Source organism: Perissodus microlepis, chromosome 2 (assembly GCF_051167445.1).
Source record: "Perissodus microlepis isolate ML-2025 ecotype Zambia chromosome 2, ASM5116744v1, whole genome shotgun sequence".
NCBI lineage: Eukaryota > Metazoa > Chordata > Actinopteri > Cichliformes > Cichlidae > Perissodus > Perissodus microlepis.
In genome coordinates, this window is record NC_140462.1 from 21186360 (window position 1) to 21212662 (window position 26303).

The window sequence follows — 26303 nt, forward strand, 5'->3', positions numbered from 1 at the left end:
CCGAGTTTAACACTTACCATGGCAGCAGGTTGATAGTCACATGCACAGAGTAAAACAGTATTACCAACTGCTTTTAAGAGTGTCTGCAAAATAAACTCTAACCCTTCTACCCTGGAGGTATCTGTAGCAGGAGCAGCCTCTATCCATTATTAAAACACAACCCTGTGCCAATTTTTTTGGAAGGTTGCAGAGCTCTGCACATTCAGTGTAGAAGCCGCCTGGTAATAAAGTGATAAAAATGGGTGGAACACCGTTATGCTTCATTTCTGCAATGTCCAATTTGGTAGAGCTGTGGTCAGATGTTGGAAATTGTTCAGTTGCATCACCTTATTACTTTCCCTGACTTGTTGTCGTAAGGCTGTTATTTACGCTCTGCTTTTTTATTAAGGGCAAAAATAAATAAATATTTTTTTTTCCTGACAAGGTTTTAGTTTTTTCTTTTGTTGATGTACACTACCAGTCAAAAGTGTGGACACACCTTGTCATTTAATGGTTTGTCTTTATTTTCATGACTATTTACTTTGTAGATTCTCATTGAAGGCATCAAAGCTATGAATGAACACATATGGAATTATGTAATAAACAAAAAAGTATGAAATAACTCCAAACATATTTTATATTTTAGATTCTTCAAAATATCCATGCTTCTTGTTTGATTACTTCTTTGCACACTCTTGGCACTCTTGTGATGAGCTTCATGACGTAGTCGCCTGAAATGGTTTTCCAACAGTCTTGAAGGAGTTCCCAGAGATGCTGAGCACTTGTTGGCCCTTTTGCGTTCATTCTGCGGTCCATCTCAACTGGCTTTAAATCAAGTGACTGATACCGTCACACCTCCTCATCCATGCTTCACGGTGGGAACCATGCATGTGGAGACCATCGGTTCACCTTTTCTGGATTGCACAAAGACACGGCACAGCATAGATTTCAACTGGTCTCATGTCCATTCCTTGTGTTTCTTGGATCAAACAAATTTCTTCTGCTCATTGTTTTTCCATAGTAGTGTTTCTTACCAGCTATTTGACCATAAAGGCCTGATTCGTACAGTCTGCTCTGAACAGTTGATGTAGAGATGTGTCTGCTACTTGAACTCTGTGTGGCATTTATCTGGGCTCTAACCTGAAGTGCTGTTAACTAGGGCTGGGTATCGTCACTGATTTCTAGAATCGATTCGATTCCGATTCACAAGGTCCCGAATCGATTCGATTCACGATTCGATTTGATTGGATTGGATTTGATTCGGGGAAATTTTGCCTCAGACAGTCAGAAATATTATAATTCTGATCACTTATCAGTACATATCTATATTTTTATATCTATAAAAAGAAAGCTGACACTTGCGAGACTTTATCAAAAGTGTAAGCATCACAGCAGATTCCTTTGTGTCAAAGTAACTGAGGATAAAACACAGATTAAAAATATTGTGCAGTCAAAAACGAAGTGAAGCAGAGCAAAGTTACAGAGGTTTGATTAGAGACACAGCTAAGCATTTTGCAATTTTGCATAATTTTAAAAAGTTTTAATTTGCATACGTGCCATCAGGTGAGAAAGGCGACATCTCTCTGATTCGGATGCGTTGGGTCCGCGTTTTGTGTTTACGTCTTTGTGCAGAATCCGCGTACCTGCTCTTATTACTGTTTACTGTTTTAGCTGTTTGGTGGTTGTAGAAATTTTGTGAGGTTTAACCTGAGATTCTGGCGTTTCGGGCAAAATAAATTTATATTTAAAAATCGATTCCGGAGTTCAATGAATCGATATCATGTTATCCAAGCCAGAATCGATTTTAATCGATAAATCGATAATCAAAACCCACCCCTACTGTTAACTTGCGATTTCTGAAGCTGGTGACTCGGATGAATTTATCCTCAGCAGCAGAGGTGACTCTTGGTCTTCCTTTTCTGGGGCAGTCCTCATGTGAGCCAGTTTTGCCAGAGCGCTTGATGGTTTTTGCGACTGCATATTTAAAGTTTTATTGATTTTCCGGACTGACTTCAGTTCTTAAAGTAATGATGGGCTGTCGTTTCTCTTTACTTAGCTGATTGGTTCTTGCCATAATATGAATTCTAACTGTTGTCAAATAGGGCTGTCAGCTGTGCATCAACCTGACTTCTGTACAACACAACTCATGGTCCCAACCCCATTAAGAAGGCAAGGATTTCCACAAATGAACCCTGATATACTGTTATCACTGTGTTGGATACACTGTGTATGTTAACACAGGTCAACAGCAAGCCAAACTCAATTTTCATGAGCCAGGATACTGAGTGTCTTTCTCCTTTATTTTGGTCTTCTTGACAGCTTACAATTATTTACAATTGTGGCTTGAATAGCTCATGAAAGGGTAGAGTTAAACTAGAAATAAACAAGGAAATAAAATATGCTTTAGCCCTTTGACATGTGAAATAAATGCACCAAAAGAAATGGCTAGTGCTAGAAAACATGCTTGAAACTTAGCCTTAGCTACTAGTAATAATAAACAGTCATTTTAGCAATCCTTTCATATGCAAATTAGATCGCTAGCATCATTGCTATGTTAATAAACAGAGCTCAAAGCAAAATCAGCTTCTGGGATAAGGCTAAATCCTGGTATAAACACATTCACAAAACAATCTCTAAATCAGCTCTTGTAAACATATAAAGCAAACCAGAATATTCAATAAACTTACAGCCATTGCTTTCGATGGTCTATATAAAGACGCAGGAGGTGAAGTTTAGACACAGATAGGCAGGTTTTCTGTACAATGTTTTTTCCCCAAGTGACTGTGGCTTCTGCTTCCCACAATGCATTCCAACTACAGATCACACCTTCAAAATAAGATACAGATAAACTAATGCTGACTGTATAGAAAATATTTTTTAAACATAAATTATCACAGATGAAATATGACGGGGTTTTTTATCACTAAATTATTATGAACCATTTTTAACCTTTTACTTGGGAAAGAACACCTGACAAGGCACCTGTGAAGTAAAACCACTGCATCATGAAGCTCATTGAGAGAAGGCCAAGGGTTTGGACTGTGTATCCAAACTTTGGATTGATAGTATATCTGTTTATTTTTCATCATGTGTGCATGTTCAACAAGTACCATAAGGGTGAAACTCCACCAGCTAACCACTCAGTCATAGATCTGGGGTGTGTTGTATCCACTTAAAAACTAACATAAAGAAGATTTCACTTTTCAGATCATATCTCTTGCATGAATTTTTGCCACACACTGCAAAAACCCACCTCCTTAATACTAGAAAAATACACTTATTTTTGGTGAAGATTTGCTTAAAACAAGTGAAATTATCTGCCCATGGGGTAAGTGTTTTTTTCTTAATAAGATTTCTTGAAATAAGAACAATATCTAGATTTAAATAAAGCTAAAAATAAGTCTTTTACACTCATTCCAGGCAACAAATCAGAACATTGAAACTTAAAATAAGCTTTAACCACTTATTGTAGGCCACAAATAAAGATAATAAAGCTAAAAATAAGTCTTTTACACTTATTTCAGGGAACAAATCAGAAGAATTGAAACTTAAAATAAGCTTTAACCACTTATTGTAGGCCACAAATAAAGATAATAAAGCTAAAAATAAGTCTTTTACACTTATTCCAGGCAACCAATCATGGCTTGAAACCTAAAATAAGCTTTAACCACTTGTTCTAAGTAAAATGTTGAAGAAATTAAATCTGAAAATAGGCATAAAACACTTATTCTAACAAACAAATCAAGGCAAATAATCTAAAAACTAGTACATTAAATCATTTTAAAGATATCTTCTTTTTAAATTTAGCTAAACACTACTTTAAGATTACATTGCTGATTAAGGACAAAACAAAACTGAAACAGAGCAAAAGTGTCCATCTTTATTTGTCCACTTTAACAATAACCTGCAGATAATAAAGATACAATTGAACAGTACACTGCAAAAAACGATTTTCAAGAAAGTAAAAAAACCCTTGTTTATGGACATTTTTTCTTATTTTTTGTCTAAAAAGAAAATATATTCTTAACAAGCAAGTTTTGCACAAGAAAATAAATCTTATTCTAAGAAAATATGTCTAACTTTTCCTTAAAAGGATATTTCAGCTCATCTTGAGCTTTATTTACCAGTTACAAGGTATGAAAACTGTTTGGTTGAAATTCCATAATAAAAACAAGATTATTTTTCTCATTTCAAGAGTAAGGCCACTTAAACAGCTGCTCAGTTTAAGAAATGTATTTATTGACACTAAAGTGTAATAAAACTGCTGTCAAGTTTGACACAACATGCACAAAAGCTGGAACTAAAAGCACATGATAAGCATGAAATACAGGCCCATTTGAAAAACAGAAACGGCATAACTCATTCACTTTAGGCCAGGTCAAACAGATTAATAGATCAGCATCAGACAAGTATCAGTACACATATCTTCACTGTGGCAATGCTACAATCGCATTCAACTGTCAGATTTGATAGAAAACTCAACAACAAAACTGTCCAAAACAATAACCTGATAATACAGTTCATGCATGTAAAGCAGTGTACCTTTTATAAAACATCTGTTGAACTCATGTGTAGTCCAATTACATCACACAGGTAATATTTCATGACTGCATATGTCATATCTTTGTGTGTGAAACTGTAATATGGAGTGAAATCTATAAGATTATCAGCAGATATCAGTTCCGTTGCTTGTGCCATGTTTGGAATCTCTATCTTATATGACATGTAATCTCTGTCATAACAAATGGTATTGTGCTGTTGGAATTCAAAACAGTACAATGATGAATTGATCACATAGATATTTTTCACAAGCCCAAATATAGGTAAACCACTAGAACCAACAGCACAAACAATTAATGACCTATCCCTTATGTATTTGTTACCATTTAGATTAAGCCATTTAACAGTCACTGCATGGTTTACTTCATCATTTCCAAGGAAGGCCCTCATTTTTTCTTTTAAGTATGACATTATGCTTACTTCTGAGGTTGGTCCTAATGTGCATTCATTGGAAAAAATGGGGTGATCAAAACTATCCACATTCTGACAACATTCATACATTTGATTATGCTTTATTAAAGATTTGCAAACATTTTTAAAATTTATTTTTGACGCCCATTGTTTGAAAAAGCAATGTTTCGATTCAAATCTCATGCACATATGACGGACCATTGGTCCCAAACGTTTAATTTGGCTTGGTGTATGAATCAAATAATGTTGTTTTGGTGTGATGTTGTTATCTGGGAAAAGGGCTTTCATGTGCTTCAAGTGCTGTTCAATGAGGATTTTCAACTTGTTAATTGTCTGCAGACTGATGACAGGAGCAAGTAAAATCTGAACTATCTCAATGAGTTCAAGAATGAATGCGTAGTGTTCAGTACCTTTGGCTGCATCAATCAGAAATGGCAAAATTTTCAGAAGAACAATCATTTGCCCCGAGGACTGCTTCAACTTATTGTCACTGGAAGCTAATGTACTGTAGGTAATAACACTTGGTTTATCTCTAATATCAACTGTAGAGTATGGGAAACCAGTCATTGCAGCATTGAAGAGATCTAAGTCTAGCTCTCCCATAAGAACTAAGTGTTTCAACACACACTTTATTTCTAATGGAGCAATCCCTTCAAAAATTACATGCATCATGTCTTGGGGTGTTTGTTGGATCAAGTTGAATGCTGGGAAATTAATAAGTTTGCTACTTCTGTTTATTCCATATGTTGTTTTTAAGCTGCTTCTTAGATACTCTGTGTTGGCCTTCTCAATTTCGCTACATTGCCGGACATGTCGTTCAAATGTCCGTTCCTCAAAGTTATCCTCATCAAAATAAATTTGCATGTCCTCAAATGAACATTCACACTGCCTGCATTTACTATGAGCAAACCCAACACCCTCTTTAAACCCGCAAAGCTCATGTTGTGCCAAAGTGTCTCCACATAATGAAACTAATGCTCCAAATATTTCACGTTCACCATTTCCAGTTTGAATTTTAACTCCATTATATAGCTTCACTAAGTCCTCATGCAGCCTTTGCAAGATTCCATCTACACCACATTCAGAAAGCGCACTCTTTTTTGCAATGGCAAGTAGACGAATGGCAGCTAGTTTTGATCGATATTTAGGATTAATGTTTCCCAAAGTATAATAGAACATTACCAACTTATTTTTGGAGGCATGAGACCCAAGTGGGTTACAAATTTCAATTTCATCTGAGTAAAGGATAATCTGTAAGGCAGAGGGGTGTGCAGAAAATAAACGGTGAGACTTCATGAGTTCTCCATCTATGATATCATATAAATACTCATTTCTGTAATTTTTCTGCTCATCTATCAATGCCAAAACTCTTGGATGGGACAATAACTGCTCCAAACTTCTGACAAGCGGAACATAATGAAAACATTTGGGCACAGTAGTGAGGAATCTTTTTTTCCCTTTTTTTACCATGACAGCAGTATACCCAACACAAACCTCCTCGGACTCCACAAAATTGAAATTTCTCTTTATCACATCATCCTGCCTGTATGTTGTTGAAACAGAGGCAAATGGATCCTCAATCTGGTCGAAGACTGCCAAAACATCTTTTTCAAGTCCACTTCCATGATGCTGCTGGAAAACCTTTTGTACCTGACTTCTCAGATTATTGACCAACGATGCCTGATACTGTTGTAATGCTGCAACGACATCATTCACACCACTCTGAAAAACAGACAGAAAGAACAAACGACATCTTAGTTGTTTGCTATTAAAAGAGATTTATTTTTAGCAAATAGACAACTTATAATGTAAGGACTAATAACGTACGTAGCTCTGCAACCAAAAAACTGCATAAAATTATTTGACTGTTTCTTATAGATTTTTTTTCCTCACTGAAACTGAAAAAAAAAAAATAAAATTTTTTTTAAATTCCTTCTCGGATTTCTTGCAAAACTCAAATTTTTAGTTTAATTAAGATTACAATTTTCCTTTTTAAACTGAGACTACGAGTTAGGTGGCGGAGGAAGGCTTGTGATGGGAGCAACCCTGAAAAGGATAGGCGGAGGCGAATGGATGGATGGCTGGAGACTATGACTGCCTTAGGTAAACTGGAAAGTTGGAGGCACATACAAGTGATGCTCGGTTTTGCATAGTTACTATTAGGATAATCAGAATGAATGAAAGGCTGTTACAGTTTAGGGAAAATTGGTAATAATAAATGATGAAAAAAAAAATAGAGCCACATGTTAAAATAATCATTCTAATTTTGTATGAGCACAAACCTGTGAAAGACGATGTTTCTCTCTTGCAGTCAATACAAGAGCTGTTGCTTGTCTGGTAAGAACATCGTGGCAGGAGTCATCCTTCAGAAAAGAGAAATAAATATAGGAGTGTAATAAACTGGTAAAATGTTTTATCAAAAGAAGTTGTTATTGTTCAGTAGTGATAGACTCACCATAGATTGGGATGATGCTACGCCATCTGCGAACCCGCTTGGACAAGCTGCTGAAATGTTTGGAGTCGAGGTATCATTGTTGGTCTGGGATGGAACAAGGGGCCTTTGTGAGATATGGGCACCATCATCGAAGCCAGAGTACAATGTCTTATTACTGTCAAAAGTACCAAAATGTTCGGGGCACACACTGTCTGGATCATGCTGTATTGTGTTTTGCTCAATCACTGCATCTTCTCCCGAGTTCAAACTGGTGTCTACAGCCGCATCCATTGTTGGCTGGTTTTCGACCACTGGATCAGTCCTGTAGGCCCACATGTTACTCAGACTTCTGTTCTCCGCTGATGAGGGTTCCCTCCTAGAACTGCAATTGAGATTAATTGATTAATTGACTAGTTAAAGATATTAATTACAAGCTACACTGATAATTTCTAAATAATTCTATTCTGCATTTGATAATTTACTCTAAAATATGTATGTTTTCAGACTGAGTTTAATAAATTGTTACTAATTTATTGCTGATTGATATTTGGCAGCTTAACTGTAGTTTAAAAGCTTTAAAAATCCTCAAAAACCTAAACCTGGAAAGCTAAACTAAAGAACACAGGAAACATGGAAAATGTTGCAAAAACCTTACAACCTGGAGCAAGGAGCATGAGACATGAAAACCTGAGGGAGGGAACACAGATGACACAGAGGAGAAAATGCAGACGATCCGACAAAGAACAGAGGGAAGCACACACTAAATATACACACACACAGGGAAACGAGGAATTGGCAGACAGGTACGAAACACAGCTGACACTAATCAGATGAGAAGAGACCAGGGGGAAGGGCAACAGAATACACTGATGCAGGGCATGGGACTATCAAAGTAAAACAGGAATAAACATGAACATCAAATCAGGGACACTTGACTCAAGACAAGGGAGGCACAGAGAACACCTAAACACTGGAAATAATTAACAAATAACCAGGAAACTAACTGAAACAATGAATATTAATAAACACAAACAACCAAGGAGACTCTGGACCATGCCCATCGGTTTATTTAAAACAAAAGTTAAAAAAAAATAAAAATGGTGTTTTCTCTATTAGGAGAAATTAAACACTCAGAAAAATTGTTTAGAAATAGATAGCATTGATGTGGATCATAAGGAATTAGCATTAACATATCTACTGTTAAGCTGTAAAAACAAGTAGGAATCTAACATGAATACTTTATGATTATTTACAAAGATATCAAAGTATATAGTCAGTCTCACCTTACAGATTTTTGTGTCCTAGTCGATCCGCTGCATCGTCCATTGCCAAGGTGGTCGGAGTGTGTTCGACGAATGTGATACCAAAATGAATTGTAAACACGATATTCTTTGACACATCAATCTATGCCACAAACTACACGGAAATCTGGACTATGGCTATGTGCAGAATTAATATGACTCAGTAAGGATTTGAGGGTCAGACCCACAAAAACGAAGCAGATAACACAGCGCCAAATCATTTTGTTTCACTGGTCTGTGAACCGTTTTTCCCATAAAGCCAAGATGACCAGGATTATTCCATTAAGGGGTAGGAATGGCTATCCTAATTCGGTGCCTTATAACAGCTGTAGTAAGTAATAGTACCGACATGTCAGTATTTACTGAATATAATCTAACTAAATAGTCAAATCTTTAAATATATAGAATTTTATAGGTATAAAAGAGCGAACTAAACCATTTCTGTACACAACCCCATACTCCTGAGTTGGTACAGTCCAGCTTCGCGCCTCTAGCTTCGCGCCTCAAATTTGGATTGCAGGATTAGTAATATTTTGGGGTCCGGGATACAGTGGTACAGTGTGAAGAAATTAAGGCATGCTATGGAGAAACTGGACGAAATAACAATTGCCACCCTGAAAGGTATGTGACTGTTTTGTTTTTTCTATGTTTTGTGTTCTGCTATGTTGCATGTTAAGTCGCTAGCATGGCAGGCTATACCCGGTTGTTAGCTTAGCTTGTGCGGTTAGCTTAGTTGTATTAGCATATTTAAATATGCTAGTGCTATTACACTACGTACATGGGTATTTTTGAAAACGGAGATTTTCCGTTTTCATTTTAAAAAATAATCCCGTCCACACGTAAACGCAGAAATGAAGGAAAACGCTGCTAGGAACATGCCAAAGCAACAGGTGGCGATATATTCCTAACCATGTAGAAATGTTGGCCAATCAGAAGTCTAGAAGCCTCGGCGGGAAATAGTAAAGAAAGATGGGGCATAGAAGCAGAACCCAGTACTATGTGTGGAGGGACAGTAACTGTGTGTGTATGTAAGCATTTAAACACTGCAGAGAGTACAAGTAACAGTAACAGTATTGTAGAAATTCATTTCACCGAAACAATAACGCGGCGCACAGTGTGACGTCAAAAAAGGCCCACACCTTTGACGCTGCGTTTTCTCCGTTTTTCTCGTCCACACCTAAATGCAAAAACGGATTTTTCAAAAATATCCACCCTGGCAAGCGTTTTTAGAAATCTCCGTTTTCAGTGACCGAAAACGCCGTTTATGTGTGGACGAAAGGTGCAAGCGCATACAAAAATCAGCTTTTTCAAAAATACCCGGGTACGTGTGGACGTAGCGTCTGTGAATTTATTCAACAAGTGTGCAAAGTGCCATAATTTAATGCCAGTTTTACAGAAATTGTGGGAGTTTCAAATTTCCATTAGTGAAGTTATTTCATTATATACTTTAGCACAGGAAGTTAAAAAAAAAAGAGACATTTATATGTATACACTTATATAATTGATGTATCACAAATATAATACTTTTTCCAGTCAATGGGAGGAAGGTAATTTAGAACCTGTGGAGCAGTCAGGAGGGAATATAATGGAATAGAGTATTGTTTTTAAATGGTAAATATTAAATTATGTTTCTTGTGTATCCTGTTTGTTACCCAAGCAAAGCTGTCAGCTGGCTTGCACATGAGGATAATGCAATGTAGTGATAATTGGAAACTCCTATTGCAGAAGCAAATGTTGGAGAAGACCTGCTCTCATCACTTTCACGAGATGACATCAAAGATCTGTTTCCTGGTCCTGAACATTTCCTCAGGCGTCGGGCTCTATGGCTTGCAGTGCACAAATGTGAAGAAGTAAGTTCTGTCCTATCGCTGTGTGACAAAACTGAGAACACACCAGCTTGTTTTATGCAGTTTCAAGTAATTCCACCAATACTCACTTAACAGATAGACAGTAGAATCTTCTTTAGTTTTGATTTAAATCAAGTGGCCTACACATTTATTAAATATACATATTTTTTATTGTTCAACACTTTACTGATATTTTGTTGTACTTTCTTTCATATTTAGAGACCTAAAGTTCTTGTGCAATTTTATGTGAAATTAGCCCTATGTACACTGTATTTTAGAACAAGACTGCTGCTGAAAAAATGCTAACAACTACTGGAGATGGTGACTTCTCCAGAGAGGAACCCAGCACTTCTAAGTTTGTGACTATGTCCAACCCAGAGTACATAGTCTTCACAGACAGTGAACTTGAGCAAGCTCGACATTCCTACTTTGAAAAGAAGCGGCTGGGGACAGAGTGTGCTGAACCTTTGTCAAAGGAACTCTTTTGTCGACTCGTAAGAAACACCATGACAAACATGATTTCGATAGCAAGAGCAGCTGAGGACTCCAGATACCCCAGCAAACATGAGGTTGATGCCATGGCAAAGCGATTAATGGAGTACTACCCAATGCTTAAAGAAACGTGTGGTGAGTGGGTAAGTAGCATTTGCTTAATACCACTCTGTGTTAATCATGAGTGATGTATCTTATCATCTTTTAATTTTTACCGTTTGTACCTGTTAGGAGCATGTTGCTAAAAAGCTAATGAAGAGACTCTCCAATGTCAAAAGTCCAAGGAAGGGCAAAAAACCTCCTGCGAAGAAGCCAAGAAAGGATGGGAATGAAAGCGTTGCAAAAAGTGACAGCAGTGGGGAGTCCAGTGCATCAACTATTATTCTAGATAAATCACCAGTTAGATCGATGGGCACCCCAGTGCACCACCAGGATGGCAGTGATGAAGAATGTAAGTATAATATAATGCACCCTCTTATTACACCCTGAGTGTAAATGTGGTTTGGACGATACTTTTTGTTTTTTTGTTAAAAATTCTGCTAACAATGGAACACAACTACTTCACTGTTTATCTTGGAATCTTTGTGTTCCATTTAATAGTGACAACTTGACAGGATGAATGAACAATTTTAAGATAGGTGGTTAGTTAATTTGTTGATCTAATTTACAGATATATTTTGGTATTTTTGTTTTATTGTTTTGCACCAATAACAGATATATAAAGCCTTACTGTGGCAATAAATTATTTACACACCTCTGCTCTGTGTGTTTAGCTGGTTCAGCTGACTTCTTTGACAGCCAAAAAACCCAGGCAAGACACTACAAGACACTTCAAGAAATATACAAGACCAAAAAACCGAACAAAGCTGCTGTTACCCAACTGCTGAACCTGGAGTTTGAGTCTAGAAGACAATTCATTAACTCTGATGCTATAAAGGAGCAGGACAGAGCAGTGAAGATACTGGAGGCATATCCTTGTTTCAGAGAACTGGATCATGTAAGCAGCACTTATTTCTTTTAGCCATCCTGTTATTCCTTTGGGGACATTTTGATATGATTTTCAAATTTCTTAAATACTGGCCCTCATGTTTAAATTGTTATCACTTATTGTCAAGACCAGATACAGAGCTAGACAGATCTATCTCAGTTGGGTTTCTCTCTGTATTTTTCAGGTCCTTGATGAGCTGTGGAGAATTATTCAACCATCCAACTTGAAATACATTTCTGAGATGAAGGATAGATGGGAAACCTTCTACTCGAAGGTGCAGTTTTATGGTGTCATGAAGAAAGTTATGAAGCCGCCAAAAACTTTGGATGGAGGTAATGCTACAGTATCTTGATTTGTGTACATTTATGCTTTGCTATTACATTATTTGCAATGCTTAATGGTGTTGCCCTGTCTTATTTTTCTTTTTTCAAACCAGTGGAACATGCAGCAGCTGTGTTCAGAGCCCTTCCTGTGCTTTTCCCTTCCAGCACAGTACCACCTAAGAAGCTGGGCATCTGTAGTGAGGCTTTTTTCCATGTCCTAAAGGTAAGGCTGCAATATTCTATGTGTATATATTGTTGAATTTTGCAGTTACTCATGTTTTCATTTTATATATTTTACTGTGGAGTCAGTCAAATATTCTTAAAGTTCAGATCCCCATAATATGTTGATGTTAATAAAACCTACAAAAAAGTTGATCTATTTTAAACTGTAATGCAACTCAAAAATTGTGTTTCTTACGGTCTTGTTCTAATCCTCTTTTTTTTCTGTCATGTAGACTTCAGAATACCCTGAAGGCTACCTGCGTCAGCGACCCCTGGCTTGTCCAGTTCTGCTTGTCTCTGAAGGCAACTGCATGATAGCTGTTGGAACCACACCGGTGAGCACTTTTGACCGGAAGGATCTTAATGAGGGACTGCTCTATCTGATGGCATATTACTATGCCCTCCACCTCACATATCCAAAGTGCATTTCCACGCTGCTGTCTGTCTTGCAAACTGAAATACTCAAAGACTCCATCCATGACCGAGATTCAACCCCCTCTTACAAGAAGGCGCTTGGTGAGTGGAAGTCATTCATTGAGTGAGTCTCTCAGATGACAGACTCCATCTGCCTTGTTTATCAGACTCAGTGTTAGTCAGTAAGGTTGTTTTTTTTTTTCTCTAGAAAAGTTGTTCATATGTAAAACACATGTTTGTTTGTGTGGTCGTTAAACTTGTTCTTCTAAAATGTTGTGTAATATAGGATTTGAAATAGTGATTGTTTTAAGCTTCAGCAAAATTTATTTTTGATACCAGCCATGAGTGTGTTATACTGTTATTATTCATGTTAAGAGTATCTGGAATATGCACTTCTTATATTGGCCATGTTACACAGTAACCTGCTGAAATGTATAATTTTAGACATGATTCTCCTGGAACAGACCTCAGTGAGTTACTGACCCATTGCTGTGTCAATAAAAGCGCAAAAACTAAGAGTGCTTTTGCTGTCTTAATTTAAGATGAATTCCCTTATTTTTAGTAGCTTTTTGAAGCGATGGTGTCTTATTCTCAGGAATTTTTGCTGATTATTGTTCTCAGAGTCGAAACATAATTCTTATAGTTAGCTCAATCAAGAAAGAAACAATTCAGTTTTAAGAAAATTTGTCCTATAGTAAGATGTTTTTTTTATGTGAAAAATCTAAATTAAGGTGTAGAATCTTGAAGTAAGCAAATAATTCTTGAAAACAGCTTGTTCAAGAAAGCATAATACTCATTTTAGGTACAGATTTTCTAAATATCAAAGTGTCTTTTACTTATAATAAGTCACATTTTCTTCAAATAAGCATACATTTTAGACAATTTTGTCTAGTTAAAAGGCATACAACAGTTAGATTAATTTGCTAGTTTTAAGAATTCTAGTCAAGCAACTTTTGCTTACCCCATTGGCAGATTTTTTTGCTCAAAACAAGAAAATTTTGTCAGATTTAAGAATATTTGGCTTGTTTCAAGTATAGCTGTTTTTGCAGTGTACAGGTCCAACATTATGAGTTTGTTTAAGTGGTTTCAACATTTCAACAGCCTTAGAGGTTTCGCCATTGCCATTAAAATTGACGAGTGACATAGGAAGACCACAAAGATTCAAATTTCTTCCGAATGACACCAAATACCACAAAACTTGTCTGGGTGAGTAAATGAACATTTTCCATTTTAGAAATAAGACCCAGATTGAAAAAACAAAAAACAAAACAGAAGTGCCCTCTCCTAATCTTATCTGAAATTTACACACTACTTTCCAATAAATGCATGCCATTCTGCCAGGGCTTTTCTGTAAGATGATGTAGTGTCATGCTCATGAATGGCATCCTGGAGAACTTCTGTCTGAATGACAGACAGCAGGGTTGCCACGCATTTGGGGTAAGTCAGATGGAGTGCATAAAAGTATGCCATCACATATATCATAGCCTCACCAAGTTTTTCTTTGTCAAATGTTGTAACTGGTAAATTACCAACAGCAATGACACACTTGCAGCCATCGAACATCACTACTGGACATGACAAGCTTCGTTTCTGGAGGAAAGCATCTGGATCTTCTGTAGGCTGCAAGACACAAAAGACATGACAGTTAACATCTTATGTTAATTGTATGTTTTTTTGCTGGGATTTGGTCATAACGTCGGAGACGTCATTATCTTGTTCTTTGTTGGTTACACCCATTTTATAGTAGTTTTGACTTATGGTTTATCAGTGTCAAGCGACTCCTTATGTGACCACACTTGTGTACATTAAATACGTTATAAATTAATGAAAACAATAAATTATAGATTTAAGTCTTTCGGCTGAAACCGAAAAAGCATTTTTGAGTCATGTTTGACCGAAATATTTCGTTTGCCAAATTTTCTGTAGATCTTTATAAGCAAATTTTATAAAACTTACCTTCAGGACATGTAGAAATGCTTCAGAAGCATTCCCCATCTTTTTTGGTGGATGGGCAGGTGTGGGAAAGAGCATTGGAAGAGCCTTCATCAGTGCAAGGTGGGCTTCAGCTGGACAAAGCAGAAACAAACCTTCATAAACATAAATTTTAAAGGATGAGAACTTTGTATTCAAATGGTAAAACTTACTTTTGTCCATGGTCATTGGTGGATTCATTGCCTTCTTTGACACACCGTAGAACTCTACCCTGGAGCAGAATTCTTCCCATCTCAGTTTTACTTGACTGATGAACTTGTTGTTGTGGGGATCCAAAATTCTGCGAAGCTCACGCAATGCCTACAATAGGTTTAAAAAAATAAGTAAACAAATAAAATCAAAATAACTACTACCACACCAAATATATTTGAAATTAAAGTGATTATTGATTAACTCTTCCAAAAACTTACATGATGCAATTCTTTAAAGCATGGATATGCATCCAAGATGAGGTGAGCTCTGTTCTCCTCTTTCATGGTGTCTGAGTCAATGAAGGATCTTCTGGCTTCAAACTCGAGGTCTAATAGCTGGGACACATCTTCTTGGTTAGGTTTTGCCTTCTTGCACATTTCTTGTAATGTTTTGTAATGTCTTGCTTGTATTTGCCGACTATCCTTGTCAGCTAAGATAGAGAGAAGTACAAGAGCATTTTGGTTTTTCATTGTTACTGAAGTAGACTTCCACAAAACATTAGCTACTACTGGCTGTGTGTTGATAACCATTTTACAAAATTACATGTATGTACTCACATGAAGTGGAGGCATTGTCAGAATTTCTGACAGGTGATAACAGAGTAGATGCACCACTGGAAGAACTGCGATCAGCATCTTCATCATCAGCTTCTTCATCCCTTGGGGAGAGGTTAGTGAGCCTTCTCTTGGGCCGTCCCCTCTCCGGTGTTGGTCCTTGCCTTTTTACTGGGGTTTTCATATTTTGCAGCCTTTTTTGTAATTTGGCATTAATGCTCTCCTGGTGAAAATACATATATATCATGCCCCCTGAACAAAACAAAATGATTTATATATGAGACACAAATACAAGAACTTACGTGTTTTACGCTTGCATCATTATCCTGCAGCATAGGATAATATTCGACAACTTTTTTAGCCATTGCAGTGATTTCGGTCTTAGAGGGGTATCGCTCCATTTGGCCTTGGCTTGCTCTCAAAAGGGACACCATACTTGTGATTGTATTTCTCACCAATCTGCATCTCAGTTCTTTTGACATGACGCATGCCTGTTCCCTGCCGGAGCAGGCCAACTCCAGGTAACTCTTTCGGCATTGCTCCAACTCACTGTCGGTGTACACAACATATTCCGGAGGACTGGGGAGCTGCAAGATTTTCAGCTGGCTTACATTAGCATCAGCAGTTGGAGGGCCTGTTGCAACTACCCTGGGTGAAGAAGTTGTTTCAGGTTTCTGTGGTAGCGGATGGTCTTCCTGGTTTAGGGTGAGAAAATAAAAATGTCAAGTACTGCTAAAATAAAAGCATACTTTCTGGAGATTAGTTGAACTAAATATTTTTTACATAATACCTCAGGATGAATTATTGACCACACATGTTTTCTTCTGAGACAGTGCTCAGGCCCAGAAAAAAGGTCCCTCAGATCATCACGGGTCAATGTTAAAAGCATGCGCTCGTCAATGCTTACAGCTAACAAAAAGACAAACACCAGTTAAACTGTGCAAGCACATAACTGCACAAACAAAACTGTATGTATGTATGTATGTATATATACATACATACATACATACATACATATACACACACACACACATATATATACACAAATATATTATCAAATATAAACTTGAAGGACAGATACTGTTACATCATCCAGCTTCTCCATTGCTCAGTCACCTGCAAGACAAATGTTTACAATTAGTGTTATGTTAAAAACATTTGAAAAGTTGAATCTTAATTCAGTCCCATGAGAATCAAATTGATTCACGTCAAAGAATCGTTTTGATTGTTCAACATTTTTACCCTTTTTAAAGCTATAACAGAAAAGAAATGTCCAGACAGCCAGGCTGAGGTCTGAAAGGGTTATACAATATTGCCCGGTGAACTTTTACTCACCCAGATTTGTGTCATTGAATTTCATCAATAAGATTATGCTGACTAGGGCTGCCAGATCATGCATCCATTGGACGTAAAATGTACAGCTTATTGCACCAGCAGAATCTGCTCTTATATAACGATCATTAGCTTATAGCTTTAAGTGTTTAAGGTATGTGCTAACTAAAAATAAAGGTAAGATGATAGTTTATTACATTTTAAAGAAATTTGCAGATTGCTCATTGATATCTAAAATATAACAGGACACCGGAGTATATTCTCGAGCATCTCACACTTCTAATAATCAGTTGTCTGCTTGACGTTTATTCAGCTGTGTAAAAACTATAACTTTAATCTCAGCCAAACCGATTTACTCAGGAACAAATAAAATACTGAAAAAAGCCAAACAATAACATTTTTAAGTTATTTAAGTGACTTATATATCATGTTTCACCTGAGTAGTGAAAGACGGCGGTGGTTTTGAAAATGGTTTGCCCGGAGTCCGGTGTTCTCACGGGCTCTAGTGAGCGTTAAACCCCGGCTAGCTATCGAGCTAGTGGGTAACAGATGTCTCCGAAAATGTCAGAGCGCTTTTGAAAATATGTGGTGTCTTGATAAACTGTCCAGATATTTGAAGTTTACACGGCTACATTCTCGCCTGAAAATATGTTAAACGTTTATTTTGTGACCTAGAAAGAGTAATAAGAGAAATTTTAAAACTAACTAGCTGCCGCCATTTTTGGAAACTGAGCTAGGCCGCGCTATGAATTCTGGGATACAGCTTCTTCTTCTTCGGGGTTTAACGGCAGCTGGCATCCTTGTACATGCAGTGCTGCCATCTTCTGTTTCAATTTTGAATCGATACACAGCGCTACTTGTTTTACCAACCAGCCTGATTCCTGAATAACACTGTTTTGAGCCCACTTTAATACATCCAATTAATATCAAAATATTAATTTAAACCCACACCTTGTGAGGGAATTCAAGCAGCTAGTAAATCAGTCAAAGACAATTGGAAAACCCTGAATGTGGTTAATTAGCTCTCTTGCTGATTGAAAGAAATTCTCAGTGTGCCTATTAACTTAAGTTAATACAAACGGCTAACACTGCCCCTTATAAATAGCATAGCTAGGAATTCTCACAACATTACAGTAGATACTTCACTAAATGTTCTCTGAACCACATGCGAGGGCTGCTAAGCTAACGCTAGCATCCGTTAGCATGCTACATTACTCCTTCCCGCGCTCAAATTAAATTTATTATTCTGTCCGCTTGACTTTAAAACAGTGATTAGACTACACACTACTTACATTCGAAAAATTAAAATTGCTTACCTCTCTTTCTTGACAAAGTTTTCTCTTACAGTTTTTCTTTCAAGGCTCAGATGCAGAAGATTCCTGTGACTCCAAATTCAAACGGAGTTAGGTAACAACTAACATGGAACATGAAGGGGGTGGACATCTCAATTTTTGCTTCTATATACAATTTAGTGGTTTGTACGTTCATAAAACACAGTCAATATGATAGGTAAATTTCTTCTTCATTGATTTAAAATAAACTCTTATAGGTGTTATTTCATTTTACCTTATTTGTGACCATTTTTTTGTTTTTACAGCTACAGTTTGTAATACCCCCCTCCCCCCATGAACTTGGTATTTCCCAAACTAGCAACAGCTCCACACTACAACATATTTTCTGCTTGACTTAGTCTAATACAATGGCCTGTTGGAGGTGTGTGATTTGCTTCGTCTTTGTGGCGTTAACATTGAAGTCTCTCTTAAGTCACATTAATACTGTTTTCAACTCGTTTTACCACCATCTCAGACGCACACATCCACAATACATCGCCACTGGGAACCCGCCTACAGGATGGCTGACAGCTTCATCCGATGCAAATGTACTAGGAGGCGAAAATTTTGGTACAGCCATTTTTGCCGACTATACTGCCGAACCCAGACAAATTGTTAGCAATGGCAATGGCACTGAAGTAGAGCCACCACCACTAGACCCCCCAGTAACATCGGAGGTGTTGGAGGAGGAGCGACAGGAAAGTCAGAACGTGATGGAGCAAGACGCAGCTGAGCTTCAAACACCTCGTCAGAATCAGGTAATGTACTTTATGTGTTTCTGTGTGTACGCGCGCGAATTTTTAAATGTATGTGTGTTGTTTAACCTTAACCAAGCACAGTTACCCCAATTCAGCTTTAGTAAAACCGTAGTAAAGCCTAACTAGAGAAAATGTACTCAGTTCAAGTGAAGATTATAGTTTTAAAGTTATGTGTTTTCTAAGATAAACTACTTGATTAGAATATTTTAATAGGTATGAAGGCCAGTGCTGAATTTCAAATGCATGAATCCGCTGAAATTCAGGCTTGCACAACAATGTAGGCTTAGTTACCATACTTAAACATAATAAATAAACTCATTATTTACCAGTGTTGTGTACCTGCCTTGGTTGTTGTTAGATGCTCCATGAACCAAGCAGCTTTCAAATTTTTCTTTCAGTTAACTTCAGAGTAGATTCCATAAAGATTGGTTAAGTTTCATTAAATAACTCTTAAATTGTTCATAACATTTGCAGCTTCATTAGCTATCCATTGTAGTATGAATCTTTTAATAGCAAAAATGTACAACAGTTTGGAATATTTCTTTGTTTTGTTTTGCATCTGGTGGAATTTGAAACACATTCTGAGTGAGTCATTTTTCTTACACAATTGTTTTTCTTTTTGTCCTGTAGGGTAAAAGAGAAACTGTTGATCTTGCCAGATGTGCAGCTGCATTTGCTATTGGTGTGCGGGAGCAATGCCACCTATCACAGGTACTGCTTCATCTGATATTATGGGGGTGTCATTGTTAACTTGTTAATAAGTCTGGTTCAATGTAAGGCTGCAACTAATGATTTTTTTTCATAATCTGTCCACTATCTTTGCAATTAATTGATTGTTTTTCATCGCTGGTTTTATTCAGCTATTACTTTCACCTATATAAGTTATTATGAACAAATGTACATTACGAAGAAGTTAAGCACAAGAGTTCACTGTAATGTATGTAACTCTGGGCACACTCAACAGTTTAAAATAGGCTTAACAGTGTAAAATGTGTTCACTTTTAGGCATAAAAGACAAATGAAGTAGAATTACATAAAAAAAAATAAATGAGGTAATCATTTGTTCACTTTTTCTGTTGTAACCTTTCATGCTCCTCCATCTTGCTCGGTGCAATGTGTTTGTGCCACGTGAGTCATGCATGTGGCATGTCATGCAAAACAATGCCAATTATTGGCTGATTTCTTCTTCTACTGCTCCACTGGTAAATTACAACATTCAGTGGCTCATTAATTTGAGCTAAAGAAATAGAGTTGCATTTTGCTTCTGTTATATTTTCTATTTACGTTTTCATGTCTCTGATGTGTTTTTTTTTCCCCCCCATCAGAGGAGTGTCAACAACATTGTCCTTGGTGTTCAACAGTATCAAACAGCTCTTCTGACGTCCTTGAGGGGAAAAATAAAGACCATCCTTGAAAGGCAACCTGACAGCAATGGACCTTTACAACAAGAAGTTCTTTCAACACTGGACAACTTTCAGGATCCCTTTCCCATATGTGCAGCTTCAAACCTACAGGACCGTGTAACACAGATGCATTTCAACCCTGTCACACCTGAGGAGATCATCATTTCCAAGTATGCCTGTAGAGTTAAAAAGGGAGAATCGAGAGTTCTTGCAATCAAAAACAAGTCTTTCTACTACATTCCTTTGATTGAAAGTTTGAAACAGCTATTATCCAATTCAAGACTATTTGACATGCTCAGTGCTGGACCTCAGAGTTGCCCCAACGCCAGTTTTTTGTATGACATTAATGATGGAATTATTTTCAAAACCCACCCACTGTTTTCAAAGAAGAACTCTGCTTTACAACTGATACTCTATTCTGATGAGATAGAAATGTGTAACCCCCTAGGGTCACGTGCGAGTGTAAATAAACTACTAATGTTTTATTACACCTTAGGCAACATAGACCCTAAGTTTAGATCAAAGTTGGCTTCCATCAGACTTCTCGCAATCGCAAAGTCTAGGGACATAGATGAGTGTGGGGTAGATATAATACTGCGGAGAATCAATGAGGACTTGAAGTTACTGTATGATGGTGTTATGATTAACACTGTCAATGGGGAATTTTATTTAAATGGAGCAGTTGTTGCTGTGTGTGGAGACACTCTGGCCCAGCATGAGCTTGCAGGATTTAAGGAAGGAGTTGGTTTTGCGTATAGCAAATGTCGTCATTGTCAGTGTACTTTTGATGAAATGCAAGAAAATTTCAATGAACATAGTTTCACCAGATGGACATTGGACGGACACATTAGGCAGTGCATTGAAATAGAAAGGGCAACTACTGAATTTTTGAAATCCTCGCTCAAAACGACTTTTGGCATAAATAGACAAAGCAAATTAATTGATTTCCCAGGTTTTAATCTCATAGAGCAGATGCCACAGGATATTATGCATGTAATTCTTGAAGGAGTGGCACCAATGGAAATTAAGTGTGTGTTGAAATACCTTGTTTTATCTGGAAATTTGGAATTGGACTTGTTTAATTCTGCCATGCAGAACTTTCCTTTTTCATCAGTGGACATACGTGACAAGCCTTCACCAATTAGTATTGCTACTTTAGCTTCAAGTGACAACAGACTCAAACAATCCTCTGGACAAATGCTTATATTGATCAAGATTTTGCCATTCTTATTGTACAGTGTTGTAGAGAAAAATCCCTTTATCCAGTTTATTTTGGATTTAATTGAAATTGTTAAAATACTTTTTGCCCCTGTTGTGTCTTTACAAACTGTGTCCAAACTAAAAAAAATGATAGAAGATCATCTTAAACAATTCAGGCAACTATTCCCAGAAAAAAATGTAATCCCAAAGCAACATTACATGCTGCATCTTCCCTCTCAAATTATTGCCCTGGGACCTGTAATACGTCATATGTGCATGAGATTCGAGTCTAAACACAGTTTTTTTAAACAATGGTCATCCAAATTAAACTTTAAGAATGTGTGCAAGTCTCTTGTAAACCACAATCAGCTGCTGGAGTGTTGCCAAAGTGAAGCAGGAACTGAGCATCCGATATTTGTAAATGAGAAAGAACTAGGTCCTATATCAGAGGTTGCTAATATGGACCATTTGCAATCAAAGGTTGTAGATTTTTTGGGGATTGAAGATGCTATACATCATGCCGTTAGAGTAAAGTGGCTTATTTTACATGGAAACAAATACATCTGTGACAGGTCTCTTATACTCATTTCAGCAAATGGTTTAAACCCTATCTTTGGACTTGTAAAAAACATTTTTATTGTTAATAGTGTACTTTATTGTTTTGAATACCAGGTGTATGAAACCTTGGGTTTCAACAAAGACTTTCTTGCCTATGAAATTGCAATTCCCAACCTTGCCCAAGCAACTGAACTGACTGATGTTGAAGACCTACTTGATTTTACGTCATATTACCCAGTCAATTTCAGAAACAGTGTCTATGTTATGACAAAATATAACCTTGAAGATGTCCTTTCTTTAAAAACCTGAAATAAATACCTTCCAATGAGTGACTTTCTTATTTCAAGGAAAAAGGTGAATGTTTCTTATTTTGAGATAATTTTTGTTTTGCACTCTATCTAAAAGCTATTTTTGCTTGAAATAAATGTAAAATGGTTCATTTTTAGATATACAGACTAAATAAGAAAAAAAAGTAATATATACTTGAAACAAGTTTAATCATCTAACACATGAGACTGGAAACTAGCTTGTAATGTTCAAAACAAGATGGACAAGATAATCTGGCTAAAATTAAGACAATAAATCTTGTCAAGCTACAAGGAATTTGCAGTGCAGAAATTCACATGAAAAAAAATCTATTTAGAGGGTTAGAGTTGATCTATCAGACAAATGGTTAAGTTCGAAAAAACAAAAACAAAAAAGCGCCACCTATGGAGGAGAAAATGCTAGACTCTCAGTGCATGTTTTTAAAGCTGTAAAATGGGCACTTTAATATAGGAGTCTATGAGGATTGGTTGGCAGCTGTACTGGGATTGAACTTGTTCTGAAGAAAATTATAATATTACAGCCCTGCACTCAGTGATATGCACTGTATAAAATGTATTTGCACTTGCTGTGGAAAATCTTTGAACCCAAAACACTTGGGACCATTTAATTGTGGTTATTAAGGGGTGATTAAGTCCTGATAAATTAAATTCGAGCACAAAACTGACAACACATTAATTTGTTTAAATCAGGAAACAGATCAGCAGTTTTTGTTTTTTACTGAACCTTTTGCCTTTTGTTGCATCCACAAAGTCATAACAGTGTGTATCATGCGTATATCACGGATTTTTTTCTAAGTTACTGGACTATAATGTGGACATGGCTGTGAACAACAACACGTGTGTGAAAAATTTGCAAAAGGAAAAATACAAGAAAACCAGAAGAGCACTGTACTACTGTTGAGTTTTGCAGAACAGTATGAAAAGACTTTTACAGCAGTAGAGACATTGAGCGGAGAAGCTCTTATAGGCATACTGTTCTATAGCTCATTAAAATGTATTGTGTTACATTTCCAAGGTGTCAAAAAGTAAACAAACATTTCAAACACAAGACTAAACAAAGAAACTAAGCACAGAACGAGTGCTTTGAGGTTTCCGAGGTTGTTATCACACAGTTAACTTAGTTGGACTGTCTGACCAGTTTAGAGATTAAGTCTAACTTAACATGTATGTCTTTGGACTTGAAGAGGAAGTCTGAATATCTTGAGAGAACTCACACAGACACAGGAAAAACAGACAAAGTCCACAAATAAAGACCCCAAATATATCATTATCAAACTATATCAACAGCGTCACATTATAGCATCCAATTTGCTAAAGGACTGCGCAGACCAGCTCGCAGGGGTCTTTACTGAAATATTCAACCTGTCCCTAACACAGGCCAGTTCTACCCTGCCTGAAGTCCTCTACCATCATCCCCATTCCAAAGAAAACTACCATGCAGTACCTAAACGATTTCCTGGCAAGTGGCTCTTACTCCAGTCATCTCGAAGTGTCGAGAAACTGGTCAGAACTCATATCATTCATGACTCCTAGCCACATTCCATCCCCACCAGTTCGCATACAGGAAGAACAAATCAACAGAGGATGCCATAGCCATAGGCCTCCATACAACCCTAACTTACTTAGAACAAATGGACATTTACATCTGACTTTTCTTTACTGATTTTAGCTAGGCTTTTAACACCATCATCCCTGCCAGAGTGGTAACCAAATTACACAACCTTGGCCTCCCTCACTCCAACTGTCAAGGATCAAGGTCTTCATCAGTGACCGCCCACAGAGAGTCAAAGTAGGGCCCCACCTGTCCTCAGCACTCAGCCTCAACACCGGCTTCCCTCAGGGATATGTGCTGAGTCAAGTTCCTGGGCCTGCACCTGGGTGGTGACCTATCCATGAAAACACACACCACAGCTGCGACCGTGGATCAGGGGGTTGGGAAGCGTATCTGTAACCGGAAGGTCCCCGGGCTCTCTGTCCTGGTCGTTGTGTTCTTGGGCAAGACACTTTATCCTACCGCCTACTGGTGTTGGCCAGAGGGGGCTTCTGCCCAGGGCAGCTGTGGCTACAACTGTAGCTTGTCACATTCATGCACAGAGGATTGTCAGTTGTGCTCTTCTTTCCCTATAGGAGCTGTACAGGTCCTGCTGCCACAGAAAAGCCTGCAGCATCCTGAAGGACACATCCCACCCCGCACATCACCTGTTACCCTCAGGAAGGCAGTACCTAAGGCCAAATCAAACAGACCGAGAAACAGCACATACGCCAGGGCTGTTGCATTAATAAATACACTTGGGGGATAAACCAAATACAAACTTAACTGTGCAATATTCTTTTATTCTTTGTTCTTAAAGCACAACGACAATGAAGATTCTGATTCTGATTTAGTGACTTCAGTGTGCTCAGTTCTACTCAAGGAACTTTTGCTATCCTTTGATGGCAAAATAATAATTACAACCTTAATTATATGCCACAACTAAGTAGTCCCCCCCTGAGCTTGAGATGTGTGGATTTGGTGATCTCTTTCAAAAAGCAGCTACAAACTATTCTTTTAAATATTTGTTGTAAATATCTTAGCAATTTTACTGTAAAGAACTTAGTGATACTTAGTTAGAATATTATTTAACTTACTTATTTAACTACTACTGTATAAATACTGGATATTAGTGTATCACTGTGCACCGATTTAAATACTGCACATGGTCTTGAAATGTGGGAGGCAGTGTTTTTGCTCACAGGAAGTAAAATATTAAACACCCACGGTGGAACGGCTAAAGACTAAGCAGAAAAACGATTGCATGGGCAGAATGAAAAAAGTGTAAACCCAACCAGAAGAGTTGTTTCAACTTTTTTTTTTTTTTTTTCCTTTTTTGTGTCCCGTTTGGATCTTTAGCCATCAGAATTGTTGTCTTAAGGCCAAGAAAGATGCCAAGCGGATTTATTTTACCAAGTGGATCATCATGGCCTTGCCATATTGGTCCATTTGATTGACCTTTATTATAATTATGTATTTATTTTATTTTCGGTTGCTACAAACGGGACAGACGTGACTGGGGGATAGGACAGGGAGAAATAATGAAAGAAAGAGAGGGAGAGAAAGAAAACCAAAGGGGAGAAGAGACGGTGAGAAGGGGGGGAAGAAAGGAAAAAACAAACAAACAAACAAACAAAACGCCTGGATCACCTGTATGGAGAAAAAAAACAGAAGAGAAAGCAAACAACAAAGAGCAACATAATAAAAACAGCACCATCACAATAAACTAGCTAGCAGTAGATAACAGTAGATACTAAATAATAAATGATATTGTGCAGCACGCAAGATAGACAGCGCACAATGTGCTTTGCGGCAGCAGCCAAGAAAGGTGTAGTCCACGTCTGTGAACACCCGTGTTTACACCTGTGTGCATACCTGTGTGGATCAGCATGCTTGTATTCCAAAGGTTTCTCCATGTAACGATCTGCTAGGGAGTGTGGGGAGCCATAGCCCCGTCCACCAGGGTATGAAGCAGGTATGGAGGAGATCCAGGCCCCAGATATCCAGAGGCCCCAGAGTACAAGGACCCGAGGAGGACCACCAAAGGGGGGGGGAACCGTGCCACCCTCCTGGGAAGAGCTGAATAGAGCCCCAAACGAGAGGTCACCCCGCAGCTACGGAGCAGAGGCCAGAGGGGGTTGCAGTGGTGTGCCCG

At 37.6% G+C, this 26303-nt stretch overlaps 4 protein-coding genes across 4 annotated transcripts; 2 read left to right on the forward strand and 2 right to left on the reverse strand.

The window, feature by feature from the left end:
* Positions 1-3893: 3893 nt before the first annotated feature.
* On the reverse strand, positions 3894-8312 carry LOC146392722 (uncharacterized). The gene is made up of 3 exons (XM_084952323.1): positions 7406-8312; positions 7233-7313; positions 3894-6672 (listed from the first exon to the last, which is right to left on the reverse strand). The coding sequence occupies exons 1-3, from the start codon at positions 7718-7720 to the stop codon at positions 4525-4527; spliced, it is 2544 nt and encodes an 847-aa protein (XP_084808449.1). The 5' UTR covers positions 7721-8312; the 3' UTR covers positions 3894-4524.
* Positions 8313-10548: 2236 nt separating this feature from the next.
* LOC146392723 (uncharacterized) lies at positions 10549-13593 on the forward strand. The gene is made up of 6 exons (XM_084952335.1): positions 10549-11167; positions 11256-11475; positions 11798-12021; positions 12197-12344; positions 12449-12558; positions 12791-13593. Exons 1-6 carry the CDS (start codon positions 10832-10834, stop codon positions 13097-13099), a joined length of 1347 nt encoding a protein of 448 aa, XP_084808461.1. The 5' UTR covers positions 10549-10831; the 3' UTR covers positions 13100-13593.
* Positions 13594-13850: 257 nt separating this feature from the next.
* Positions 13851-15639, reverse strand: LOC146392724 (uncharacterized). Its single transcript, XM_084952348.1, has 3 exons — positions 15374-15639; positions 14928-15263; positions 13851-14591 (listed from the first exon to the last, which is right to left on the reverse strand). The coding sequence occupies exons 1-3, from the start codon at positions 15623-15625 to the stop codon at positions 14280-14282; spliced, it is 900 nt and encodes a 299-aa protein (XP_084808474.1). The 5' UTR covers positions 15626-15639; the 3' UTR covers positions 13851-14279.
* A 550-nt stretch (positions 15640-16189) lies between these two features.
* Positions 16190-24502, forward strand: LOC146392725 (uncharacterized). Its single transcript, XM_084952129.1, has 6 exons — positions 16190-16230; positions 18848-19130; positions 19761-19841; positions 20456-21849; positions 23995-24120; positions 24367-24502. The coding sequence occupies exons 1-6, from the start codon at positions 16190-16192 to the stop codon at positions 24500-24502; spliced, it is 2061 nt and encodes a 686-aa protein (XP_084808255.1).
* The last annotated feature ends 1801 nt before the right edge of the window (positions 24503-26303 follow it).